General features: G+C 41.9%; 1 protein-coding gene across 25 annotated transcripts in view; it reads left to right on the top strand.

The window, feature by feature from the left end:
- The window catches only part of FRYL (FRY like transcription coactivator), a 411,199-nt gene that overhangs the window by 341,668 nt on the left and 46,962 nt on the right, over positions 1-22,569 (top strand). For 24 of the 25 annotated variants that reach the window (XM_065598069.1, XM_065598065.1, XM_065598067.1 and 21 more), the window contains 3 exons: positions 6,918-7,094; positions 10,017-10,220; positions 13,499-13,669. In XM_065598069.1, the coding sequence (XP_065454141.1) occupies positions 6,918-7,094; positions 10,017-10,220; positions 13,499-13,669 (552 nt within the window). Of the gene's footprint in view, positions 1-6,917; positions 7,095-10,016; positions 10,221-13,498; positions 14,201-22,569 lie in introns of all 25 variants that reach the window. The other variant, XR_010601883.1, reaches the window with a different exon arrangement.

The following is a 22,569-nucleotide window of genomic DNA, read 5'->3' on the forward strand; positions in this document are numbered from 1 at the left end:
CCCCACCCAGCACCTTCAGTTCATAGGCGCAGACCTCGACTCTCGGACCGGGCTAGCATCGCTCCCACCCGATCGCTACAATTCCATAAAACAACTGACCACAACTATTCGCAACAGCCCTCAGGTAACTGCCCGAGACTGCCTACAACTACTAGGTCACATGGCCTCGTGCACTTTTGTCGTCCAGAATGCACGCCTGCACATGAGGTGCTTCCAAGCGTGGTTGGCAACGGTTTACAAACCGAATATGCAATCTTTAAACAAGACTCTCTCCCTGCCTACTCCAGTCAAGGGCTCGCTACGTTGGTGGACCGTCCACTCCAACCTTTGTTCTGGAGTCCCGTTTCTTCAACAGGCTCCATCACGCATTCTGACCACCGATGCATCTATGACAGGGTGGGGTGCACATATGTCTCATCACACAGTACAGGGACTATGGTCACCAACCGAGACCTCCCTGCACATAAATGTACTAGAACTTCGAGCCATTCGCAACGCGTGCCGTCACTTCCTGCCACTAATCAAACATCATCACGTACGCATAATGACGGACAACATTGCTTGCATGTTTTACGTAAACAGGCAGGGCGGAGCTCGTTCCCATTCGCTGTGCACAGAGGCGATGAAGCTCTGGAATTGGTGCATTCTGAACAACATCCGGGTATCAGCTGCTTATCTTCCCGGGATCATGAACACCACAGCGGACGAACTGAGCAGACGCTTCCCATGGGACCACGAGTGGGAGATAGACGACAAAACCATTCACGAGGTATTCAGCATCTGGGGCTACCCAACAATAGACCTCTTTGCAACTGCAAAGAACAAGAAATGTCTCAATTTCTGCTCCAGAGCAGGACTGGGCAAACATTCCCTGGGGGACGCATTCATGATCTCATGGCACCGAAACCTATTCTATGCGTTTCCCCCGATACCAGTTCTCAACAGGGTCCTGATAAAAATACGAACTGATCGAGCCAAGGTGATCCTCATTGCCCCATCGTGGCCCAGACAACCATGGTTTCCCTTCCTCACCAGAATGTCAATCCAACCACCAGTCTCCCTGCCGCTTATTCCGAACCTTCTATCTCAACAGCACGGTCGTTTTCTCCACCCCAACCTGTCCATGCTTCACCTCAAGGCCTGGTTCCTACGTGGTTCTCCCAACGCGAATTAGATTGCTCCGAACAAGTTCAGGAGGTGCTCCTACATAGCAGAACGCAATCTACTCACAAGACCTATCTTCAAAAGTGGAAACGATTCACACATTGGTGTTCTGCCAAACATCTTTCTCCTACCTCGGTACCTCTTCCGCTTATATTGGACTATCTTTTGGGCCTTAAGCGAGCCGGCCTCTCTTTCAGCTCCATCAGGGTCCATTTAGCTGCTATTACGACTTTCCACGACAGAATTGATGATATGTCTGTCTTTGCTCACGCTACTACGAAGCGTTTCCTCAAGGGCCTACAAACCTTATATCCAGACATTAAACAACCGACCACCCCCTGGGACCTTCATCTGGTACTGTCTGCCCTAACTCAACAACCCTTCGAACCCTAGCCACGTGCTCCCTTTTACACCTCTCCATGAAAACTGCGTTTCTAGTGGCAATTACTTCTGCCAGACGGGCAGGAGAAATGGCAGCTCTCATGGCTCATCCACCATATACGATATTTTTTAAAGACAAGGTTACCCTCAGATTGCATCCCAAATTTCTTCCAAAGGTACACTCATCATTCCATATTAATGAACCCATACACCTCCCGACTTTTTTCCCGAAACCACATGCAAACTCCTTTGAAGCCTCAATGCATACACTAGATGTTCGCAGAGCCTTGTCATTCTATTTGGATAGAACCAAACCCTTTAGAACCTCCTCTAGACTTTTTGTCTCTGTTGCAGAGCGCTCCAAGGGCATGCCTATTTCTACCCAGAGACTCTCGAACTGGATCTCCCAGTGCATCCGACTGTGCTATCAGATGAAAGGGGTTGCACCTCCAGATGGCATTAGAACACACTCCACTAGATCTCTGGCTGCCTCCATCGCGTTCTTACGCAAAGTCCCCTTGGCTGACATTTGTAAAGCAGCCACTTGGTCATCTGACCATACTTTTGCTAAACACTATGCCCTTATTCAAGGCCCTTTATCTGACATACGCTTGGGCAGGGCGGTACTCTCGACGGCGTTCCTACCAGATCCGAAGTCCCTACCTCCTTAAGATACGCTGCTTTTAAGTCACCTGTAGTGGAGCACCCACAGGGACATCTCTCGAAGAAGAAGAGGAGGTTACTCACCCTGTGCAGTAACTGACGTTCTTCGAGATGAGTGTCCCTGTGGGTGCTCCACTACCCACCCTCCTCCCCTCTACTTCGGAGTTGGGGGGCCTCCGTGGTAGAGAAGGAACTGAGGAGACCGGCCACGCATGCGTTCTATTACCCTAGAGTCACAGCGGGGGGGGCAGATTCTGAGCATGCGTGGCCGCTATGAGTACTGCTGTAAAAATCTCCGGGCGAAGGCGCAGGGACGCACCAGCACCTGTAGTGGAGCACCCACAGGGACACTCATCTCGAAGAACGTCAGTTACTGCACAGGGTGAGTAACCTCCTCTTCTGACCTGGGACCATGTGGGTTCTGGACTGCTGACACTTCCACATTGCCACTGGAAGCTTACACTAGGGTTTCCGCTAGAAGACGCTGTGGAGCTAGGCTTTGCAGAAAGTACCGCCCAGCAGGGCCTGAATGGCTTCCACTCACAGCCCACTGATTGGCTGATGCTAGTATTTAAACCAGAAAGCCATCATGGGGATCTGTCTGAGCAACAACACTGCCTGCCTGCCTCCATTCCAGACCTTATTGCTGTCGACCCTAGACTCTGGCTTCTGACTCTGGTTGGTCCTCAACTATTTGCTTGCTGTCTATAACCTGGTGCCTGATCCTGACTTCCTGATATCCTGACCCAGCTTGACCCCAACTCTGCTATTCGCCCGCAACATGGTGCCTGACCCTGACTTCCTGGCATTGTGACCCAGCTCCCTCTCAGCCCTGCTACTCGACTCCTGATTGCAACTTAGTAGCTAACCAGTGCACACAGGCTGCCCATGACCCACCTTGACAACAGCCCCATGCAAGGTTTTGAGTGTTTTTTCTCGCATTCACCTCCTAATTCTGTGACTGCAGAAACTAAGAGAGTACAGCAGGGAGGTATACATCTACAAAAAACAGAGTCAAAACAGTAGACTTGATGGGGAGAAAAGTATATTCAACATCATCATTGCAAATCTGCATTGCCAACCAGCAAGCATTATTGTTTGAATAAGACTTTGTAAATTAGGATTCCATATCCAAATTTATGGATAAGTTACGTGAATCTCTAGGGAAGAGTTTGAGGCATTTATTGCAGAGGGCCATTTGGTGGCCAGGATGTCTTTGCAGGCAGCATTGGGTATGGCAGATGTTTCATGTAGATCTATAGTTTCAACTGTGACAATGAGAAGGGCCTCGAGGCTACAGAACTCCAGCATAGTTTTTGAAGTTCAACAGGCCATCGAGAACTTGTCGTTTGGTCAGTTTTTGTTTTCTGAGAAAACTGTCAAACTTCACATTCTTTTAAGGACTATAGATCTACTTTATGGTCTCTCAGTGTTTATGCCCAAGCCATAAGAATGTTATTTTGCAGGTCAGCAACATCACCAGCAATATTCCTCTCAGCAATACTTTCATCAGTTGTCCTACCCTGCTAGGTAGCAAAGTTTCTCTGGAAAAGGACATAAATTAAGTGGAGAAGATCTTCGGCTCTACTTTTACCCAACCAGCCTGTCCTCCATCTTCAAGGAGGGGCAACCTATTTGATGTTTATATCGAGAACAGCATACCACTTGTGAACATTCAAACCTGTCTCATCAGTCCAGACACAGGCTGTATCACTTCTACAGTTCTTGGGAAACAATAACTATGGACAGATGGGTCCTAAACACTGTGGGATTAGGTTACGCCATACAATTTCTGTCTGTCCCCCCAATTCTACCTTCCTACCTATCCCTTTTCAAGGACTCCTCTCATGAGCCTTCTGTTCTGCCCACCAGTGTAGAAAGTCCAGAATCTCTGGAGGCAATTGGACAAGCCTGTGACTTGCAGGTAGGGGTACAGACCAACTTCAGCCATGCCTGAAGAGGATGATGATGCAAGTTCTTCAGCAGGTTCAGCCTTTGTGTGCTCTGGGAGCTATAGAGGAGGCTCCTCCACTTCATCAGGGAAAGGGATTCTACTCTGCTTCCCAATCCACATGTCCAAGGTAGAGGGTGAGATATATCCTCAAACTCTGCAGTCTCAGCAAATACACCAAGTGTATGAGATTCCTCATGGTTACTATTCTTCCCGCCTGAAATTACAATGACTGGTTTGTTGTTCTCAATCTTCAGGATGCCTGTTTCCCTGTGGCGATTTTCCCAGGCTAAGGGAAGTTCGTGAGATTCCTTGTTGTCAGTCAATGCTATCAGTACACATTTCTTCCCTTTGGTCTGTCATCAGCCCCACGTGTCTTTACCAGATGCATGATGGCGGTAGCAGCCCATGTCAGAAAGAGGGGAATTCATATCTTCCTGTACCTATATGATTGTCTAGTGAGAGGCAAATCTAAGGAACAAGTCCTTAGTCATGTCCAGTTCACACTGGATCTCTTTGATCAACTGGGGGTGATTTTCAACAAAACAAAGTGGATATTGACTCCATCTAAAAAAAATCAAGTTATTTGGCCCCCTTCTAGATTCTCTGAATTCAAAGGTCTTTCTCTCTCTCACAAGCAGTTCCAGACAATTTGGTGCCTTTATTTGGATCCCCAGTCTCATCCTTTGACCATGGTCTGTGTATGCATTAAGTTATTAGGACATGTGGCTGAATGCACTTATGTGATTCAGCATGCAAGACTGCATCATCATCTTCTTCAGGCATGGTTGAAGTTGGTCTGTCCCCCTAGCTGCAAGTCACAGGCTTGTCCAATTGCCTCCAGAGGTTCTGGACTTTCTACAGTGGTGGGCAGAACAGAACAGTGTATACTAGAGTGTTCCCTTTGCCCATCCTCCACTGACCAGAACTTTGTTGACTGATTACTCCACACTAGGTTGAGGAGCACACGAAAGATCGTAAAAGGTTCAGGTTTTGGGGTCATAGCAGGAAGCATCATCTCATATCAACTTACTGGAGTTTTGAGCCATTTACAGTGCACAGTGTGCCTTCCAGGATCAGAAGTTCATATGCTCATCGACAAACCACTGCAATGTATTATATGAACAAGCAGGTTGGAGTCCACTTCCATCAGATTTGTCAGGGAGCAATAAAGTTTTGGCACTTTTGCATCAAGGAAGACATCATACCCTAGCAGCGCATTTACTGGGCTCTCAAACCCATCTCTGGGCCAACCATCTCAGCAGGACTTTTTTGGACAGCGACAAGTTGTCTCAAAAAAGGCAGCATAGTGAGGTCCATTTTCAGGGAATGGAGCATCCTGTTGGTCGACCTATTTGCAACAAAGGACAACAAGAAGTGCCGTCAGTTTTGTTCCTGAGTGGGACTGAGTCCAAGTTCTCTAACCAATGGTTTCCATCTGAACTGGGGAACATACCTGATGTATGCCCTTTCCCCCATCCTCTCATCTCTCAGGTTATTCTCAAACTGAAGTTGGACTGTGCCAAACTTGTAATTACTGCATCAGCTTGGCCAAGGCAATGTTGATTCTCCGAAATTCTCCATCTGTCTGTTCAACCTCCCAAATCTCTTCTTCTCCTTTCTGACCTGCTGCCTCAGCACCATGTCCAGGTTGTTCATCTGGCACTGAGCAATCTGCACTTCATGGTGTTCATGGCTAAATGAGGAGGAAAGACACTGCTCAGAAGCAGTTCAGAGGATGCTGCTTAATAGTAGAAAACCACCTATTAGGTCCACTTATTTGGGTGAGTGGAAGCTTTTTTCAGTTTGATCAATGTCTAGGGTGACCAGATCACCACACTAAAATATCGGCTCATATTGGAGTGCCATTAGCCCCACCCACAGTCCATCCCCGCTCCTCCCAGGCTTCTCCCCCACTCTGCCCCAGGTCCTGCCTCCTACACTGTTTATGTAGATTCTGAATCCCACTACCTATCAGAACTGGTTGTGAGTTGCCTGAGTGGAAAACATATCTGCAACCACTCAAAGAAGAAAAGACTGTTACTTACCTGTATTGTAACTCTTGTTCTTCGAGATGTCAGTGCAGATGTGTATTCCACGTCCTGCACTCTGTCCCCTCTGCGTTGGAATCTCCAGTCTTAGAAGGAGCTGAGAGGGGTTCAGTGTGGGATCACTCTTACATAGCCACAGGAGGGGCTACAAGGACCACAGGTTGCAAGTGTCACCCTGACAGGTACTGCTAAGCAGAGTTCTCTGGCTTCAGTGCACTAGGCACATGCACACCTGAGAGAAATATGTGTCTGCACCCACATCTCAAAGAATAACAGTTGCAATACAGGTAAGTAACCATCTTTTATGGATTCTTCATCACTTAAATCAAAAAACGGTATCTTTTTAAAAGATATGCTCTAGTTTCAACTTTCAGCAGAAGTTATTGAGCTTAATACAGGAATTACTGAGTGAAACACTGTAGCATGTGTTATGCAGGTCAAACTAGATCATCATAATAGTATCTTCTGGCCTTATATATACATTTATCTCATGGTTACAGAAATTAAATCCTGGGATTTCTTCTCCCCTTATTTCATCTCTCCAATTCCTAGTTACTTATATGCATTGCCAGGAGAATTACATATTGTATAGTTTAAGAGTAAAGGCTTCTAGTAATACTGTATCTTCCATCTCATAGGCTTCCCTGTATGTTCTCTCTTAACATTACTTAAGCCATGTTTATTTCCATTATTATCTATTTCTGTAGGTTGTGTTTTCTTCTAATGAAGACTTGGAAGTTGGGGACCAACAAACTAGCCTTATTTCAACAACAGAAGAAGTAATTCAAGAGGAGGAAGTGGCTGTGGAAGATAACAGCAGTGAACAACAGTTTGGAGTTTTTAAAGATTTTGACTTTTTAGATGTTGAGCTGGAAGATGCAGAGGTGAGACTCTGGAATTTCTTTTTTAGAATTGGAATTTCTATTTTAGAATGTTTTAAAAGCTGGGTTATGTTGGTACAATATTAAGGATTGGGCAGCAGTTCCAAAACTTCACGGATTTTGATTTCCATCAAAACAAAACCTTGACTACAAGTTTTGCAATGTCAGATGCAGCTACCAATTGTCTTTATGAATGTGGGTTTAACTCCCCACTTATTCTATAAGAATATGTTTTGTAGCCAGGGAAATAATAATTTTGACAGCATAAGATTTTGTTATTAAGACTCTGAAGCTTTGCCCACTGTGTAAGAATGCTGCCTGCTGCGATGGAAAATTTTGCTGAATGAAATAGCATATTAAGAATTCATACAATCTTAGGTACTCATGTGTTTCTACATTTCCAGAATTTCAAGTAGTAAGCTAGCAATAGTATATAGTGAAATGGAATACTATCTCAATGAATTGTCAGACTATCCCACCCTGTCCTCACACAAGGTTTATATTGTAAAGCTGCCCCTACCTTTGCCATTCATATTGTATCTGATTTGGTGCATTTGTTTTCTTTTTTCACATTTTTCATTCTGTTAAAGTAATTAAATTAGGTAATAAAAGGTTTAAAAGTTAACAGTAATATTAATTATTATTATTTGTTTATTATTTGTATTGTGGTAGAGCCTCCAGACCCCAACTGTGGATCATGGTCCCTTTGTGTTAGGCATTGTATGCACACATCATAATTTAAAGGTCTTAAACTGACCCCCAAAAGAAGGAGTGGGAGTGAAAAAAAGAAATCAGTACTCTTTGTAATTCACCCTGTTACATCTGGCTATTATAGTACATAAAATTAAAAATATTAAATTAATAATAGGAGAACCTTGGAAGGTTTTTAGATTCAGATGAGCACAAAAAAGCCTAGATATACATCTGAACTTTGAGATGCTCTCTCTTTCCATCTCTGGTTTCTCTGTCCCTCTTTGCAGGCTCCTGACTTCTTCTTTCCTGAATTCTTCTCCCTTCCCTGGAGGCCTCCAGTGCCTTACATCTCTCCCCTCTACTGATTCTTGTGTCCCTGGGGCAAATTACTTGTCCAGTACACGTATGCCCACACACACCAGCCAGATCTCTGGTATTTTGTGGCCTTCCCTTTTGTCCTATATCTGATCCCCTAAATTAACCGAGAATAAGTGAACAGTTGAGAAGAGGTAGATTCAAAAGCATTAAGTCACAATAGAAAAGCGGCCACAACTGCTGGTCCTACAATTTTAACATCTAAAAAACAGAAGGATTTGTGGGCAGCATGCATATTGCTTTTCCTGAACTTCAAAATATGGTTCAATGTCAATTTTAATAACAGATCAGGCTGAGATACAGCCCGTTCTTATTCTAGCTCAACCAGTTCACCCATCCCTATGTCAAATTGTGTACTGTCTGTTACCAATGTACGATATGGAGAGTTAATCAACAAAAACACATTTTTTTTTAAGTTTAGGACATCACTTTTATATGTGACATAATGGAAATATAGTCATTTATATTAGAATTTATATTAAAATATACTGTTTGCTTTTTTGCTAATACTTTAATGTTAGTAATATTAACAGACTGAGGAAAAATAGATTAGTTTAAGGATGTTTTCAGTGCTTTAATCCCTAGCTCTTCATTTACGTTTGCATGCAAATACTCTGTCCATTTCTCTGGAGCAAACAAAATCACTGAAAAAAGTTGGAAAATATGCATGTTGGCATACTAATAACATTTTGAATCTCCATGAGAGACAACCAGTTGCTGGAGTAACTTTGGAATTGTATTTTCAAGTTTGAGGAAACTAGACCTGTGGGCTGGTTGAAAGAACCATTTTTAAGGAATCTTATTGGCTATATCATTGAGGGATTGATAAAGGCCCCAGAAGAAGCCAAAGATCTTACCTGTCCACTTAGAATGGAAAAATGGTGACTAAAATATAGATTTCACTCAAGGTGCAAAACCACACACCATCCTTCATATCTCAGTTGGAAAATGAGAAAAAGGGAGGATCCATACATTGGTGTTTAGGGTCCTCTTCATAAATATTGAAATTGAAAAGTACTTAATATCTTTCAGAATGTCTAGTTAAAAATATGTCAAAGTTTTCCTCCAATATGAGTATAATTATGACTTTATATGTTTTGTCAACTGAATGTGGACAGTTAAAGTCAGTTTAAGATTTCATCTGTGTTGAAGTTCAAGGATTTCATTCACTGCTTGTTTAAACAGTTATTTTACATATTACACCAAGGAAAATGTACCATAGACATGTTGTTTTAAGTGTTTTGTCTTATAACTTTTTTCATAACCAATTTTACATAAAAAGAGAGTTAAATTTTTTTAGCTTTTTTGACTAAAGCTTTTTCCAGAGCTTGAATCAGTCTTCTACAGTTGGCAAATCATACATAATAGAACCTTTCCCCCTGGTTATAGAGTATCTTAAGTGTTTGTCCTCGTTTTTTCTAATTATGTGTGTTTTCCTTTTTGCTAACCAGGAGCTGCAGGTAAGTTGCAGCCTGGTGCAGTGGCTTGTTTAATCTGTTGTTGTCAGTGGTGTGTTAGTCTGTGCTTTGTAGTCAGATACATGTAATATTGGTACAGATATGATTATAGACAACATATTTAGTGAGATCCCAATACAAGATATCCAAGAGAAATTTGAGAATCATACTTCATTTTATGCGAATTGCAGATCATTTGCCATATATCTTAATCCTTTTAAGTAAAAACATCACTTAATGCATTTAAAATTACAATAAAATTGAAGGGCTGATTGAAACTCTGTTCACAGTGCATTCAATATTCCTGTGTCTTCTGTGTTGTATTGGTGTGATCATTTCATTATTATATATTTGAGATATCTAGCATAAACTTCCTTTTTATTTTTTTTATTTTTTACAGGGTGAAAGTATGGACAACTTCAACTGGGGAGTCCGTAGGCGCTCACTCGACAGTATTGATAAGGGAGACACACCATCCCTTCAAGAATGTCAGTATTCTGGTAGCACACCCAGCTTGAACTTGACCAATCAGGAGGATACTGATGAGTCCTCAGAAGAGGAAGCAGCACTGACTGCAAGTCAGATATTATCCCGATCACAGATGGTAAGTCATTCTTCTGTAAAAAGAATCAGTTTATAACCCAAGTTTATTTAAGCTTTAGTTAAATGGTTCTATCAATGGATCTTTTCAGAGAACATTTTTCATGCCATTGTTATAAAAACTGACAGCTGCAAACTTAAATCTTCACCTGCATCTTTTAGAGGCAAATACTGCTCACACCTTCCACCCATAGTCTCAGAAAGCCTTCGATGCAGCTGCACTAGTGTAGTTCAGCTTCCGGGGAGGCATTTCTGAAGCCTGTGAAGTGAGTTCACAATCTCAACTCAGCAAAAGGGCTCTTCTATCAGCAGTAGATACATTACTGTTGAGGTTCCAGTGCAGTGTTCTTTCTTCCATCAATGCTCATGAAATATGTAGTACAATTTTTTAAAACATTATAAAGATTATTCTGGTTTAAATATAAGATCTATATTTTTGTAGTTTTTGACAAAAAAAAGCTTGGATTCCTCATTTGCAAGTTCAAATAATTGAAGTGCAAAAATAAATAAAACAGCAGCAAGTCTTATCGGATTTCTATTAGTGTTCCACCTTTAAAATTGCTAATCTGTTCCATTTTCATTCATTATGTACTATATAAAATAGACTAATGCAATACTACTTCCTGTTTATGTCTCATTTGTATAAATTAGCACAGGATTAAATTAAATTTTCTCCAGTACAGCTATCTGCTGGTCTAAATATTCGTACTAGAGAAACCTATGATGATATTTTAGATGTTTTTGTAATGTGAAAACACAAACATTGGTTATCAGTAGTAGTTTTTCTTGTAGGAAAAGAATGATTTTCCTGTTATGGTCTTCCTCCCTTGCAGTTAGGTGTTGATATAGCACCTAAGATAATTTTTCATTTTTAAATTTTGAAAATAGGTTAAGAAGTAAACTATACCTTTGGTGATAGGATAACTTAAGGAATTTGTAATGGGATATAAATCCTTCTCCCTCTTGTTTTCTGATGCAAATTCCAAGGTCTCGGTACAGTTTTGGGAACAGGTATCCACATCACAAAAACCACCATCATAATTGGCACTAAATTTTCATCCTTAGCAGAGAAATAAAGGATTGAGTGGGTGTGGAATCAAAACAACTTTATTCATTCTTTTAATAAAATTACAATAATTTTAATCCAAGTAAACATTTAAGTATTACAAGATTTCTCATCATTACAAAAAATTGGCTCCTCTACCCCTCCTCGGATAAAAAACACCACTAAACGGATAATGAATACATAAAGTGATAGCATTTTACTATCAAGTATGTTTTAAAAAAAAAAAAAGCTGTAAAAAGAGCCAGAAACCAAACAATGCTATTCATAGGTAGCAAAGAATTATCTAAATTATCCCGATTAGCACCTCATTTAAATTAGCTTTTTTTTGGCCTCATTATGTCAATAGGAAGACTCTGCCATCACTGTAGCTGATGTGAAAGAAAAGTTTGTTTGTTTTTTTTCATCTTCAGAAAATTTCTGTTTCACCAGAAACAACACAAAAGCTTAGATCAGGGATTGGCAACCTTTGGCAAGTGGCTTAGATAATGAAAAGAATTCCAGAGATAATGTCAATATTTTTCTAATATGATTTTAGGTTAGTTCTGCAGATACCAGAAAAAATTAAACTTTTATTTTAAGACAGTATATTACCCTATATTCTTCATATAGAATATGTCTACACTGCACTTAAACACCTGCAGCTGGCTCGTGTCAGCTGGTTCAGGCTGCAGGGCTATACAATTGTGGTGTTGACATTCAGGCGTGGGGTGGAGCCTGACATCTGGGACCTGAGTGGGACCTGGGGTCCCACAGTCTTGGTGCCAGCCTGGGTCCAAATGTCTACACCACAATTTTACAGCCTCATAACCTGAGCCGCACAACCCAAGTCAGGTGACAGTCCAGTCCAGTCCAGGTGTTTAATTGCAGTGTAGGCATACCCATGCTATGCATAATATATTCTAGGTCCTGTGGTGTTGGCAGAGTGCCTGTGACCTTTCTATTTGACATAGATGAAGTGATATATCTGAAGGATATACAGGGCCGGCTCCAGCATTTCTGCCGCCCCAAGCAAAAAAAAAAAAAAAAAAAAAAGCCGTGATCGGCGGCGGCAGTTCAGCAGCAGGTCCTTCGCTCCTAAAGGGAGTGAGGGACCTGCCGCCCCTCTCCCTTGGCCGCCCCAAGCACCTGCTTGTTAAGCTGGTGCCTGGAGCCCGCCCTGAGGATATATAAGAGGTATATGAAATATATTTAGACTGTATAGTGGGGAACAAATTTGGCCATGAAATTCAAGAAAAATCAAATAACTCAACCCTTTAATAAAGATTCTGGAATATTTGATGCCCTTATATTAGTATCACCAATGAAACCAAATCCAACTTTATATTAATAAAATTTAGATTATTTGGATTGCTGCAAAAATTGCTCTTAGTGTAACTATTAGAATTTTATTAGCAGTCTGTGTCTAGCTAGTTGGACTGCCTCAAAAGCAGTACCGGGGGTTGGGAAGAAAGAGAGAATCTACTCCTTACATCACTTTGGTGTTACAGTGACATTGGCTTGAAAAAAAATTTCTGTACTACCATCCTCCTTAATTATCTTCCTCCTTTTAGAAGACCTATTCAAAAAGATCTGTTACTGTACAAAAATAGAAATTAGAAATTATAGACTCAAAAAAGAAACAAATCCTTGGAGGTAGTCATAGGTGAGGCACGTTTATGCAAAAGCTTGCACTATCATTGCCCATGGCAAAGAATTTCAATCTAGCATCTTTCAGAAGCACAAAAAAGTCTTTATTAACAAAATAGAGAACATTTTCTATGTGCCAAGAATTACTTTAAACTCCCTTTGAAGGAAAGTTAAATGTTGCAGACTGCACATAATGGTTTGAGTAGCGATGTAGAGTACTTTATTAATACACCTCTACCCCGATAGAACGCTGTCCTCAAGAGCCAAAAAATCTTACCGTGTTATAGGTGAAACTGTGTTATATCAAACTTGCTTTGATCTGCCGGAGTGCGCAGCCCCGCCCCCCCCCCTCCGCCCCTCTGGAGCACTGTTTTACTGCGTTATATCTGAATTTGTGTTATATCAGGTCACGTTATATCGGAGTAGAGGTGTATATGATTTCTTTTTGTGATGTGCAGATATACATTAATATTTACTTAGTTGAAGCAAACTATTTCCAAATAAACTTCAGTTAATTTCTTGTTGTCTTTAGCTTATATGGTTCCAGTCAACCACTGAAATATGTCACATTTGTTTTTTTTCTCTCTTAGTTAAACAGTGATTCTGCCATAGATGAAACAATATCCGATCGTGCAAGTTCATTATTGCAGTCTCAAGACTCCACTAGCAGTATGGGAACAGAAGAGGTGCTTCAAATCAGAGCTGAGACCCCAAGTTTGGAGGCTTCACCTCTAGATAACTCTAGCAACCAGCTGCCTGAGGTGGGGAGAAATGTGGGCTGGTGCATGACTGATTTGGGCTCTTTCTAGCACTGCATAGCAGCTTTTGCTTTCTTTTCAACAGAATTTTCATCTGTTAAACTGATTATTTGATTTATCTTCAATATTTTTAACCTGTTGGGCTTTCTTATTGAATGTAAAATGTCTCCTGGGAATGAAAATCTCTTATGATGGACTCAGGAAATTTACCACAGGTTAAAAATATTCTTGAAGTGCTATTAATGAGCATTTTGTGGTGAAGAATAACAATAGGCTTGTGTGAAACTTTTCCTGGGTATGGTGAAAATCTTTCTGTAGCAATATTTTCTTTTAAAAACCTTTTGCTTTTTTGCTTTCTTTGGGTTTATGTGATTTGGTGCTATGGATTGGGATTAAAACCTCAGGCCAGCTGTGTTAGTAGTTGGTTCAATCAAATAAGCCTTTAAAAAGGATCTCAGAATTCTAGTGGTATTTTTTTTTGGAAAGGCCTGTGTGGAGTAAGCCAGATTCCAGCTAATAGCCACCCGGAAATCTGTGAGTATTTTAGTTTCCTGGTTGATTTAAGATGTTTTTAAAAATAATTTGAATAGTTTTAAAATAACAAAATTAATTTTAAAACAAAACTAGTTCAGTTGCTACTGTTTCTACAATACCTAATATTTTTAGATGAAAACTTCGTATATGGTGGTTTTATTTGACTGGAAAGTGAACTTGACTTGTTTTAGGTTGCCTTTTGTAATTTCTAAGTCTAGTAAAGATTACCGGGTTAATTTTCAATTCCATTATGTTTGGAAAAGCACTGGATTATTCATTGCTTGTTTAAAAAACAAAACCAAATTCTGTCAGCTCTTATGGAAAACTACTCTCTCCTAATACAGTATTTGGTGAAATAGGAGTGAGGGGGCTATATATTCTTGGAGAAGTACTAACCTCTCCACCATACCAAGCTAGGTGTGGGACAGAGGGGCACCATAGTGAAGGAAAGTAAATCCTGGCTCAGTGGATCTGCCTCTTCCTGGAACAAGATTCACCAGAGCAGGGACCTCTGCTTCCTTGCTGTCCATTTCTGGTCCAGTCTCAGCCGCAACTTATGTTTCTTTTTCTTACTCTTTTCTTTAGCCCTTCCTATCCCCCTTACTTTTGTTTACTGTGTTCTTCTCACCACCCGCAACACTGGTTAAAAGATATATATTGTAACCACTTGAAAACCCCTACCAAAAGAAATATCCTTTTATTCAAGTCTAAAACTATTTCTTATAAAAACTCTGAATGGATATACGGAGTGTAAATTGAGTTGTAAGATAACTTCAGCAATCTTCCACTGCCCAGTGGAAAGCATGACATCACAGCTGCTTGATTGGATGAGCTTTCCCTTCATTGGTGGAGAAATCAGTTAGGTGAACAGCTTGTATTGCTGTTATAGATGAAGGTGTATGACTAATTCCTAGTCCAGCATATTAATGCCCCTGTTTTTCAAGTGGATCCATGCAGATAGATGCTCACCCACATAAACCCCATTGAGGCCAATGGGGTTCCTTGGGAGTACAAAGGTCCACCCATGATGAGCCAGTTGTAGGTCTGGAGCCTAAAACTTTATCACAACTTGTTTAATTTAAATCATTTGTGCCAGTCCTGATAGAAAATAAAATGTAAATATTGGAATTCATATATAAGAGCCCCTCTCAGCAGCCAGTGATTTGGTACTAGTAAGACATAATTTAAAATGCCACATTTGTGTTTCAAAGTCATATAAATTTATCTAAAGGAAACCTGTCAACTGCTCCATTGTTTTCATTACTCTGTAAGAAACTTGAAATTGTTCTTTGAATGTTGGTTCATACCTGTATTCCACTGTGGGCATGCATGCACTCTATGCTTCTGAGACAGGAAGATTTTTGCTAGCAGTGTCTGTTGGTCCATGCCTGTGCCCTTCCTCTCCTCATGCTTCAAACTGAGGGTATAAGGGGCGGTGCAGACTAACCACCTCTGTAGTTCCTTTCTACCACTGTGTAGTCTGAGATGGAACTTCCTCAGTGTTCATGGAGTTTATCTCTTCAACTCTTTCTGTATATATTGTAAATAATTTGTTAGTTTTAAATAGTGAGCTAGTTCTTAGTTCTGGTAATTAAAGTAGTTAGTACTCATGAGAGACACAGACACGCACCCTGCATGGTGTGACTATTGTGCCCAGGATTCCAGGGTTTAAGAATTGTGCTTCCTGCATATGGATCTTCCCAGTCAGCAATGACCATCCAAGGTGCCTCTGTTGCATTGAAGCAGCTCACTTTCCTTTTGAGGTGCAGTACAGTAACTGCTTACTTAACGTTGTAATTATGTTCCTGAAAAATGTGATTTTAAGCAAAACGATGTTAAGCGAATTCAATTTTCCCATAAGAATTAATGTAAATGGGGGGGTTAGGTTCCAGGGAAATTTTTTTCACCAGACAAAAGACTATATTGTGTTTATTTAATTTTATTTATTTATTTATACACACACACACACACACACACATACACACATACACTTTAAGTTTTAAACAAACAATTTAGTACTGTACACAGCAATGATGATTGTGAAGCTTGGTTAAGGTGGTGAAGTAAGAAGAGGGTGGGATATTTCCCAGGGAATGCTTTGTTGCTAAATGATGAACTAGAACAGCTGAGCCATCAAGGGTCAACCCATTGTTGTTAATGTAGCTTCACACTGTACAAGGCAGCACAAATGGAGGGAGGGGAGACAGCAAGGCAGACAGAGACACACACCCTGTGTGTGTGAGAGAGAGATGTGCATTTCCCCTTTAAGTATGCTGACTCCACTCTAAGAACATTGCCTTTTTAAGTAGATCAGCAAGTTGAGACAGCCCCCCGCCTCCCATGCCTCCCTCTTTCCCCTCCTCCCCCCGCTCTATGGAGAATGGGGTAAGTGGGGGACAGGAGCAGGAGGAGAGGGACACCCTGACATTAGCCCCCCACTCCGTCCTCCCCACACACAGCAGGAGGCTCCCGGGAGCAGCTCCATGGCAGTGGGGGGAGGGACAGCTGAACTGACAGCAATTGATAGCCTGCTGGGCGCCTGCCGCACAGGGAACTTAGGGAAGTGGGGAGCTGATGGGGTGGCTGCCAGTCCACCCTGATTCCAAGCCCCCACTTGCTAACTCCAGTGGGCTGCTCTTTCTGCAAGCAGTGGACAAAGTAGGCGGCTGCCAAACAGTGTTATAAGGGAGCATTGTGCAACTTTAAACAAGCATGGTCCCTAATTGATCAGCAACGTAACAACGTTAACCAGAATGACTTTAAGTGAGGAGTTACTCTATTTGCCAATCGTTCCCCTGCTGAACCCGCCAAGCACATGAATATCAGCCTTGAAAGTTTTTTATGGATTGTGTTAAAAAACTGTGTAGATAGTTGCTTGATCACACATTTTTTGTTATGAAATATATTTAAGAGACCAAATAACCAATATCCATCAGATTTATTGCTAAAAGCCGATAATAATATAGTACAGGAAAAAGGTTCAATACAATACCAATCTCTGGGAAGCATTGTTGCATTCACCTTACATAGAAGGTGTGCTCCCAAAGTTACACACCCAAAACCATCTTTTTTACTCAACCTGTTTACAAAAAAAAGGGTACTGTGTACATCATCTGAAACTAGATTTCTACCTTGTTTTTCTGGTGCAATGATGTACCCCATATCACTGTCTTGAACACATGTATTTCAGGTACTAAGGGGCATGAAGATCCATCCTGTGTTTGTACCAGGGTAGAACACTCATATATCTTATCCCTTTCCTTTGAGACATTCCAGATACTGGTCTGTGAGAATAACTCCCTCCCTGTTATGGTAAAACAATCATCTGTCCTAATCCTGACAGTTTCCCTATTTACTTAACTCCTTGCATTTGCTGAAGTAAATTTTGGTTTATGGGATACTTAGCATAAGAGAACAGGATTGTAACAAAGGAATAGGCCAATTTAGGATATATAATTGCTATAATATTTATACTTAATGCATACTAAGTACAAGTATTATAGCAGTTATATAGCCTAAATATATAAATATATGTTGCAAATAATACATATTGTTAACTATAAATATATACACATGTGCACACACAAACACCAGAATACATTGGTCAACAGATTGGTCTATGAGGCCCCAATCTGACCCAGGCTGGGCAGATCCCCCTGTACAGTGGTCAGAAGTGCCAAGAAGAATGCTTCCTAACACAGGGACCTTCAACTCATGGGCTGAAAAGAATAGAGACCAGTACTCCTCTTCCTTGCATGGCAAGAGAGTGAAAAGCACACTCTTAAAAGGAAAGAGAGCCCCTTGCAGATCCTCTTCGAAGAGGAAAACTTCTTCCCCAGCACTATTCAAGTTGAGTGATCCCCATTACAGGAAGTTCAGGCGCTCACAAGGGACATGGTATTGACCCCTGAGTTCGGAAGAATAAAAGCGCCTCCAGACCAGCACCTGCCACAGCAGCAGTGGTGCCATCCTCAGAAAAACACTGTTGATGGATAAACACCAAACATTCCCTTCACTGACAGTTAAACTTCTCACCAGACTGTCTCCACTGGTCCAGACAGACACGACATCTCCTCAGTCAGCAGATAAGTACACAGCCTCTGAGGACATTGTTGCCAACCCAGAACTGGAGTCTCTCTCTCCCCCCCAATCTTGTTGAACCCAGTCCTTTCAAGAGAGATCTTGACACCATTAGTCCAGAATTGGCATGAGAGAGAAATCCACCCTCTCATGCCTTCTACCAGCAGGTGGATCCCAAGATCCCTGGTACCATCTGCACTGGAACTTACTTTAACCTCCTCTGGCAAATCAGATGACAATGTGAGGGAGTTTTTTCCCCCCACCAGGGCAGGAGGTTAGACCAGCTAAAGGATCCAGACTCTTGCTCTCCTGCTCTTCTAGATCAGGGTCCCCAACTCAGAACTGGTGGTACCCTATGCCATCCCAACCAACATTTGACTCATCTAATTGGCCCTAATGGGGACAATGAGATCTATATGTGCGTTACCCAGAATCCGTATGTTCCCATCAGGAATCACGCCATCCCTCTCCTGACAGAGAGGGACCTGAACTTCCTCAGAAATTGATAGAGGAGGGAAGAGCAACTGGAACTGATGGAACCACCGGCTCCAACAAGAATGTCATCATCTTCCCCAAATGAGGCAATTGTACTGGCCTCATCTTCTCCATCTGGTGATCACAGGCAATTTTAGTATCTGTTAAGAAGGGTTGCCGACATGCTCCAAGTCTCAGTAGAGGAGGTATAGGAGACACTTCACAAACTTTTAGACATCCTACCGTGCTATGAGGCCTAGCAAGATGGTGCTTCCCATTAATGAGGCTATCCTGGAGCCTGCTATGGTTGTCTGGAATAAATCAGCATTGTGTGTTCCCACTCTAAAGAGGACAGAGAAGAAATACTATGTACCATCCAAGGAAACAGAATATTTATTTACACACTCTGTCCCTAACTCATCAGTCATCCAGGCTGCCTCGGAAAAGAGCAAACAACATCAAACCCAATCCACTCCATATGACAAGGTTGCTAAACGTTTAGACTTACTGGACAGGAATGTCTTCATTTCAACCAGCCTGCAATTCCATATAGCCAACTGCCAAGCATTGATCTCCAAATACAACTTTATTAACTGTTCTGTGTTTGCAGAATTCACAGACAAACTTCCACAGGAAGATAGGACTCAGTTTCAAGTTTTCATTGAGGAAGGGAAATTGATCACCAGGTAATCCCTCGAAGCCGCAGTCAATGCCTCAGACATGGCCTCACTGTCTATGGCGAGAGCTGTTGTCATGCATCGAGCATGGTGGCTTTGCTCCTCTGGATTTCCCAAAGAAGTCCAATCTACAGTGGAGGATTTGCCTTTTGAAAGGAACAATCTGTTTAGTTAGAAAACATAATATTTGTTATGCTCATTAAAAGATTCAAAGGCAACCCTCTGCTCACTGAGGATCTACACTCTGGTACCAAGGAGGAAATATCACAGGCCACAGCTGTACATGACACGACTGACATCTTAGCCCTCTATCACCGGAGGGACTGTGAATCTCCATGGAAGTAGCAGAGGACTCCGCAGAGCAAGAACAACATTCTCCCCTCTTCTTCCTTCTCAACCTCCCACTAACAGATGCTTTTGATGGGACTTTCAAGAGTGGCAAACATACCCTGATGCCACATTTACCAACTATGAACCTCAGCAGTCAATTTAGTGGCCGTCTAGCCAGTTTCTACCAAGCCTGGCAGATAATAAACAGATGGGTGCTTAACATCATCCATGCAAGCTATACTATAGAATTTCTCCCCCTATCTGTTCCAAAAGCCCCTTACCCATCTCTCTTCAGGGACCATTCTCATGAGAGGATACTCACTCAAGAGGTGAGCACTCTCCTTTGACAGGGGGCTATGGACTGCATACCTACCCCACATCTATGGAAAGGGTTTTACTCAAAGTATTTCCTCATCCCCAAGAAAAAGGGAGGATTGAGACCCGTCTTGGCACTCTCAAAACTCAATGTCTTCATCCACAAATCGAAATTCAGGATGGTCAACCTGTCCCCAGTGAATAAAGGCAGCTGGTTTGCAGCTCTCAATATGCCTACTTCTATATAGACGTCCACCCCACACATAAAGTTTCTAAGGTTTGCAGAGGGCCTGAACCATTACCAATAGAAGGTGCTCCCATTTGATGCTACAGCACCAAGGGTATTCACAAAAATACACCCAGTAGTGGCAGCCCACTTCAGATATCAGTTTTCCTCTACCTCAACATCTCACTACTTATGGGGGAAATCTCAGCAGGAAGTATTGACAGCAACCACTTTCCTGCTCAGTCTTCTATCACTGGGACTTTGCGTAAACATAGAAAAGTCTCCATTTTAGTTCCAGCACAGACTATAGAATTTATCAGAGTGACTCTGGACTCTGTCAGGACCAAAGTGTACCTGCCAAAGGACAGATTCCAGTCCATAAAGGAACTTGTCAGTCAGCTCCGGCTGAGCGCACAGACATCAGTCCATTCATGTCTCATCCTTCCAGGTGACATGGTGTCATGTACATATGTGATCCCCTTCTTGAGACTTGTCTCCATTGCCTGACAGGCTTGGCTTCAATTGGTATATATGGCAGGCGGACAAGGTATGGATAAGCTTGTCTCACTCCCACACAAAGTGTGGGCTTCTCTAGCTTGGTGGGAGGACAGGGATGAAGTGTGTGGGGGGAGTCCCCTTTACTCCTCCACCAATGATCACGGATGCCTCCTTGTTAAGATGGGGCACCTGCCTGGATTAACATACAGTGCAGGACACGTGGACTCCCCAGGAGTCCGGGATGCACAAAGACTCATAGACTTTAAGGCCAGAAGGGACCATCATGATCATTTAATCTGACCTCCTGCACATTGCAGGCCACAGAATGTCACCCACCCACTCCTGTAATAGGCCCATAACGTCTGCCTCAAATCTTGATTTAAAGACTTCAAATTACAGAAAATCCAACATTTACTCCAGTTCAAACCAGCAAGTGAACTGTGCCCTGTGGTGCAGGAGAAGGCAAAAAAAAAAAACAGGAAAATTCCTTCCCAACCCCAAATATGGCAGTCCTTAGACCCTGAGCATGTTGGTGCAATCCATCATTTTAGACACCTGGGAAAGAATTCTTGATAATAACTCCGAGCCCTCTCCATCTAGTGTCCCATCGCCAGCCATTAGAAATATTTGTTTCTAGTCGTAGATGGACCATGTGCCATTGTGACAATCTCAACATACCACCCCTCCATAAACTTATCAAGCTCATTCTTGAAACAAATTAGGGTTTTTTGCCCTACTACTCCCCCTTAGAAGGCTGTTCCAGAACTTCACTCCTCTGATGGTTAGAAACCTTCATTTAATTTCACGCCTAAACTTATTGATGGCCAGTTTATATCCAGTTTATATCCATTTGTTCTTGTGCCAGGATTGGCCCTTAAACCAGATAACTCTTCTCCCTCCCTAGTGTTCATCCCGCTGATGTATTTATACAGAGCAATCATCTCTCCCCTGAGCCTTCATTTTGTTAGATAAAATCCTTAAATCTCCTCTTCTAATTTAGGTTCTCCATTCCTCTGATCATCTAGTAGCCCTTCTCTGCACCTGTTCCAGTTTGAATTCATCTTTCTTAAACATTGGAAACCAGAATTGCACACAGTATTCCAAATGAAATCATTGTATAATGATGATAATACTTCCCTATCTCTACTGGCAATACCTTGCCTGATATGCATCCTAGGATTGCATTAGTCTTTTTCATGGCTGCATGACATTGGCATTTCATAGTCATCCTGTGATCAACCAGTATACCCAGGGCTTTCTCCTTCTCTGTCACTTCCAACTGATACGTCCCCAGCTTATAGCAAAAATTCTTGTTGTAAGTCCCTAAGTGCATGACCTTGCACTTTGCACTATTAAATTTCATCCTATTTCTGTTATACTGGCTTTCAAGGTCATCCAAATCTTCTTGTATAACATTTCAGTCCTCCTACATATTGGCAATACCTCCCAACTATGTGTCATCTGCAAATTTTGTTAGCACACTCCCATTTTTTATGCCCAGGGCACTAATGAAAATGTTAAATAAAATTAGGCCCAACACCAATTCTTGAGAAACTCCACTAGTAACCTCCCTCCACCTGACAGTTCACCTTTTTGCATAACCTGTTGCAGTCTCCCCTTTAATGAGTTTGTTATCCATCTTCACCAATTTAATAATTTCCCATTTGGATCTTTACTGAAATCCAGGTAGATTAGACCTACATTTCCTTTGTCTAGAAAATCAGTTATCTTCTCAAAGAGATCAAGTTGGTCTGACCTACTTTTTATAA

Source organism: Chrysemys picta, chromosome 5, assembly GCF_011386835.1.
Source record: "Chrysemys picta bellii isolate R12L10 chromosome 5, ASM1138683v2, whole genome shotgun sequence".
NCBI lineage: Eukaryota > Metazoa > Chordata > Testudines > Emydidae > Chrysemys > Chrysemys picta.